This window comes from Papaver somniferum, chromosome 8 (genome assembly GCF_003573695.1).
Source record: "Papaver somniferum cultivar HN1 chromosome 8, ASM357369v1, whole genome shotgun sequence".
NCBI lineage: Eukaryota > Viridiplantae > Streptophyta > Magnoliopsida > Ranunculales > Papaveraceae > Papaver > Papaver somniferum.
In genome coordinates, this window is record NC_039365.1 from 69,382,824 (window position 1) to 69,389,243 (window position 6,420).

A 6,420-nucleotide genomic window follows, 5' to 3' on the forward strand; every position below is an offset into this window, starting at 1 on the left:
AGTTGGGTGTATTAATCCTAAGGGTTCATTCTCGAGTCTAGCACTGAGTTATGATTCTATTCTAGCTGTTGATATAACTGTTAAGGATTGGTCTATTAAAGGCCAGTCATTCTTCTCTCCTGAATTATGGAATAAAAACCAAATTTGACTTCAATTGAAGTTTAGGATCTATTCATCAGAGAGAAGGTAGCTTGCTACCATTGTTATCCAAAATTCATCTTGTAGTTGTACTAGATACACTAAATTGGTATCAGACTCCATCCTGGAACCTGTAGCCATGGCCACCAAAGAAAAGCTTCAAGAGATTTCATCAACCAGTTCTCAACACACCGATTCAATTACTGAGATTAAATCTGAAATCCAGTATCTAAGTACTAAGATGAACATTATCATTGGGTTACTTGAGGCTGCACCGAACTCGAATTCACCTCCAGATCCTTCTGCATCTGAGACTCCTCAAACAAATCTGGAAAATTCAATTTCAGGCTTTCAGAAGCTGGTTCACAATCTTTCTTATACTGAATATCGTAAGTTCTCTCCTACTCCTAAAGTAGATTTTCCTCGATTCAATGGTACAAATCCCCGTGGTTGGGCTCTCAAATGTGTAAGATACTTCCAATTACATAATATTCCTGATAATGAACGTGTTGATATTGCTGCTATTCACTTCGACTCTTCCGTAGATCTGTGGTTTATACCAACAGGGTAAAATTTCATTCCATGGGGTACTTTTGTTGAGGATTTATGTATTCGATTTGAGGATATTGCTCAGGACAATTATGTAGGTAGCTTCAATAAACTTTACCAGACCACCAGTGTTGAGGATTATTATGATCTTTGGGAACATTATAAAAGTTTCATGGTTTCTAACAATCCTTCTTTTTCTGAGAGTTTTTATACCTTGAGTTTCATTAGTGGGTTAAAAGAGGAGATCCGTACTATGGTGCAAATGTTTAAACCTGATAATAATGCAGCAGCTTTTTACTTGGCTATATTGCAGCAAGCTTCCATGCATCACCAGCATAAATCAACTAAATCCTTCTCGAAACCATTTGCTCCCTCACCACTTTCTGTTTCCCACACACCATCTACTATCAAACCTTTTTTTACTCCATCCTCCACATTTACTAATCACACTGCATCATCATCATCCCCCACTGTGACTCATCCTACTACACCCACTAAAACATCCTCAGACAAATCTCTCCCTCCTGTTAAACGACTCACCCGTGCACAGATGCAGGTTAGGAAACACAAAAGGCTTTGTTATAATTGTGATGAGTTTTACAGAAAAGGGCATAGATGTAAAAGTCAACAACTATTTATGTTGATTGCTGATGAGGACCTTGAAGGACATGAATCATTATCAACTGAAGATGTCTCTGAAGACTCTCCTTCAACTCCTGATTCTCAGGGAGAGATTTCTTTACATTCCTTGACAGGGATGCCCCTGACACAATTAGAATTGTTGGTCATCTTAATAAGCACTTTGTCATTATCCTTATTGATACAGGAAACACTCATTGTTTCATTGATGATAATTTAACTTCAAAGTTGGGTCTACATGTTTCTCCAACTAGACAAATGCTTGTCACAGTTGCTAATGGAGATAGCACTCTCAGTCAAGGTATCTGCCACAACCTACATTGGGATATGCAAGGCCATCAATTCTCTGCACATTTACGAGTTCTTCCTCTTGGCGGTTGTGACATTGTTTTAGGAGCTGATTGGTTGCGCCAACTTGATGATGTTACATTCAACTTCAGTCAATTGAACATTTTATTTCTACATCAAGGCAGCCATATCACACTTCAGGGTATCACTTCTAAACCTTCTCTAAGCATGATTAGTGGATCTTCATTGAAGAAGTTTATTAAGAGTAATACTCCAGCCCTAATTCCCCAGTTTTTCTCTATTTCTACAACTCCTATACTCACACCTCCACCTGCAGTTTCTACATTATTAGGGACATTTGCAGATGTTTTTGCAGAGCCTACTGGCCTTCCACCCTCTAGATCACTTGACCACAAGATTCCACTAAAACATGGGTCTAACCCCACTTCTCAAAGACCATATAAATGCCCCTTTATATATAAGTCTGTCGTGGAGTCATTGGTCTCTGAAATTCTATCTAGTGGAGTGATCCAACCCATCCATAGCACATTTTCTGCTCCTATTCTCTTAGTCAAGAAGAAGGATGGTACTTGGCATTTTTTTGTCGATTATCGAAAGCTTAATGATATTACGGCCAAGGATAAATTTCCTATTCCTCTTATTAAAGAATTGTTGGATGAGTTGAATGGTTCTGTGGTATTTTCCAGGATTGATCTTCGTTCTGGGTATTACCAAATCCGGGTTTATGCACCTGACGTTCACAAGACTGCTTTTCGCACTCATCAAGGCCATTACGAGTTCATAGTTATGCCATTTGGGCTTACTAACGCCCCTGCAACCTTTCAAGCACTCATGAATGAGGTGTTTCAGCCATATCCCCGTAAGTTTGTCCTTGTGTTTTTCGACGACATCTTAGTCTACAGTCCATCCATTTCAGCATACATAGAACACCTTCAACTTACTTTATCCTTGTTAAGGAAGCATTTTTTATTCGCAAAGATGTCGAAATGTGCCTTTGCTCAGCCACAACTAGAATACCTTGGTCATATCATTACTACCAATGGTGTTGCTGCTGACCCTGACAAGGTTGCTGTAATGGTTAATTGGCCACAACCTCATACACTGAACCAACTCAGAGGATTCTTGGGGCTTACCGGTTACTACAGAAAATTTATTAAGGATTATGGCAACATCTGCAAGCCACTGACTAATATGCTCAAAAGGGACTCTTTTTCTTGGAATGATGCTGCCACTCTTGCCTTCTCCACCATCAAGCAGGCCATGACATCTGCACCAGTTTTGGCCTTACCTGAGTTTTGTCAGCCCTTTACTCTAGAAACTGATGCATGTTCAAGGGGAATTGGTGTTTTACTTATGCAGAATAGTAAACCCATTGCATTCCTCAGCAAGCCATTGGGTCCTAAGGTACTGGCCTTATCTACCTATGAGAAAGAATTTTTGGCCATTGTTATGGCTGTTCAAAAGTGGAAACACTATTTAAGCAACCAACAGTTTATCATACATACATACCATCAAAGTTTGAAGTATTTACTGGATCAGAATTTGTCTACTGCTTTACAACAAAAATGGCTGGTCAAATTGATGGGTTTTGACTATGTTATCAAGTTCAAAAAAGGGTTAGATAATAAGGTTGTTGATGCATTATCAAGATGACCAACTGCCTCTTCCTCAGCATTGTCTTTATCTCAACCACAATGGATTCAAGACATTCATGCCAGCTATGAGTCAGACCCAACAGCACAAAAACTTATTACTCAACTCACTGTCACTCCTAACCAGAGCAATTATTCTTATGCACAAGGCCTCTTAAGGTTCAATGGGAGACTACATATTGGCTCAGGTACTGAACTCAGATCTTATATATTACATTCCTTACATGCCTCTGTTGTAGGAGGCCACTCTGGAATCAATGGTACTTACCACATGGATAGAACATCCTTCTTTTGCCCAAATATGAAGAATGATATCATTCAACTTCTCACCACTTGTGATGTGTGACAATGCAATAAGGGAGAAAACTCACTTCCAGGTGGTCTACTTCAACCCCTTCCTATACCTGACACTGCATGGCAACACATTTCTCTTGATTTTATAGAAGGGCTCCCAATGTCTTTTAGGAAGAATGTTATCTTAGTGGTTGTGGATAGACTGACTAAGTATAGTCACTTTATTCCTCCTGGCCATCCCCTCACTGCTGTTACAGTTGCTAAAGAGTTCCTTGCACATGTATTTAAGCTCCATGGCCTTCCTAGCTCCATTGTAAGTGACAGGGACAAAATCTTCATCAGCAATTTCTGGCAGGCACTATTCAAGACTTTAGGTACCACCTTGAAACTCAGTTCTGCTTACCATCCACAAACTGATGGTCATACTGAAAGAACCAATGCTTGTGTTGAACAATACTTGAGGTGCATGACAAGCTCTCACCCTAAACAATGGGTCCAGTGGTTAGCCTTAGCCGAATGGTGGTTTAACACCAACTATCATTCCAGCTTGAAGATGTCTCTTTTTCAAGCCTTATATGGGTATGCTCCACCTCATTTGATCTTCCCTATTCCTACTGCTACATCGGTTGCCACTGTAGACAATTACTTAAGGAGAGGGATGTTATGCTGCAATTACTTAAAGAAGAACTGTCAAAAGCACAGAGTAGGATGAAATTTTTTGCATATCAAAAGAGATCTGACATGACATTTGCAGTTGGTGATCTAGTGTACTTGAACCTTCAGCCTTACAGGCAAACTTCAATGGCTATAAGAAAGAATTTCAAGTTATCTGCCAAATACTTTGGCCCTTTTGAAGTTTTACAAAGAATTGAGGAGGTTGCTTATAAGTTGAAACTTCATGTGGGGTCTAGGATACACCCAGTCTTTGATGTGTCACAGCTGAAGAAGAAAATAGGCTTGCAGTCAACTACTTCAGCTCAGTTACCTTTGGTGGACCATGCAGGCCAGTTTGTGATTGAACCTGTAGCTGTTCTAGATACTAGAATTACTGTTAGAGGATCTTCTCAGATTCCCCAAGTTTTAGTACAGTGGTGCAATGCAGACCCAGCTGATTCAACATGGGAGGATGCTGCTCACATCAAAGCTCAATTTCCATATTCCATCCTTGAGGACAAGGATTTCTAAATGGGAGGGGCAGTGTCATGATCACAGGGTATTCATTCCACATACCTTATAATTCTGAGTAACTAGTGAGTGGGTATAACTAAGTTGAGTTGGGTGTATTAATCCTAGGGGTTCCTTCTCGAGTCTAGCACTGAGTTATGATTCTATTCTAGCCGTTGATGTAACTGTTAAGGATTGGTCTATTAAAGGCTAATCATTCTTCTCTCCTGAATTATAGAATGAAAACCAAATTTGACTTCAATTAAAGTTTAGGCTCTGTTCATCAGAGAGAAGGTAGCTTTCTACCATTGTTATCCAAAATTCATCTTGTAGTTGTACTAGATACACTATAGAAACTCCATCATTTGAGCATCTAGAGAAAGTTCAAGCCCTGATAGGACTTGCACAAAAACCTGAAGAGAGCGCACATGAATTCGTCAAAATATTCCGTACTCAGGCAAGTCTTATTCCCTCTCATGCGTCCATATTATCAACTTTCAAATATGCTACCCTGGTCCGGGGACTGAATTTTACTGACACGGTCATTTCTAGAATAATGACCGAGCACGATAATCAATATCCTAGGTACTCTCCCTTGCGTGAGAGTCCACATGTGCCGCAGGATTGGAAAACTTCACCAACATGGAATCCCACTATACGAGGAATTCTGAACCAGCAGAAGATATTCAAGGAACGAGCAACCAAGCCTAACAAATTTCATGAAGGGGATTTAGTTCTCAAGGAAACTAAGCGTAATATCCATTCCACAAGGACCTCTAACTGGGAAGGGCCTTTTATGATTGCTAAGTCAGCTATTAGAGGATATTACAAATTGGCTAACATGAAAAGCAAGACAAGTGTGCCAGTGATTCACGAAAATTGACTAAAGGCTTTTGACGCATGAAACATTCAACGTCCCAAGGTGTTTTATGTTCAAGGAATGAACCCTCGAGACACCTAACGTTTTCATTTTAGGATTTGCTTTCACATGTATTTTCAATTCCTCCAAGAGTTTGCAATTCTTGCATTCAGTATTTGAATTCAGCAATCTATCAAAGTTCTTTTATTTTAAGAAAATATCTATCAGTTCCAAAATCCTCAATTACTCACTTATTCGAAACCAATCAAAAAAGTCGAAACCAAAATAAAATCTCACATCTCTTAGAAGTTCAAGGTTCAAGAGATTATGGAAAGGAAAACTAAAGGAAGCCGGCAAAGTAATATTTCTGCTTCTCTGCATTCTCCAAGACTTGCAAGGATGCTTTCTCCAACTCCATCTTTTTAGTCAATTCAACAATCTTAGTCATTTTCTCCACCACAACATCACTGGTGAAGGGTATATTGTTCTCTACTGCATCCCTGATGATGTTGATCCTCTGACGAAGCCACTTCAAGTTAAAGCCGAGTTCTTCATATTTATTCAAATTGTACTCCCAATCAAAGAGTACATCTTGAGTAACAGTACTTCTCTCCCTGGTCTGTATATCATCTATGACACGCAAGATAGTTCCTACTTGCATTGTCAACAAGTAACTGCGTTTCGAATCCTTGGTGACAACAATGTGACCATACATTTTCCACAATTTCTCATACATATCAGCATACCCTATAGGAACGCTAAATCCACCAACTGATGTGTGATATGGGAGTGACTCACCGAATGGAGGATCACAAA

At 39.5% G+C, this 6,420-nt stretch overlaps 1 protein-coding gene across 1 annotated transcript; it reads left to right on the forward strand.

The window, feature by feature from the left end:
- Positions 1 to 277: 277 nt before the first annotated feature.
- LOC113305651 lies at positions 278 to 4,766 on the forward strand. The gene is made up of 6 exons (XM_026554669.1): positions 278 to 705; positions 916 to 1,304; positions 1,415 to 3,264; positions 3,527 to 3,547; positions 3,646 to 4,043; positions 4,220 to 4,766. Exons 1-6 carry the CDS (start codon positions 278 to 280, stop codon positions 4,764 to 4,766), a joined length of 3,633 nt encoding a protein of 1,210 aa, XP_026410454.1.
- The last annotated feature ends 1,654 nt before the right edge of the window (positions 4,767 to 6,420 follow it).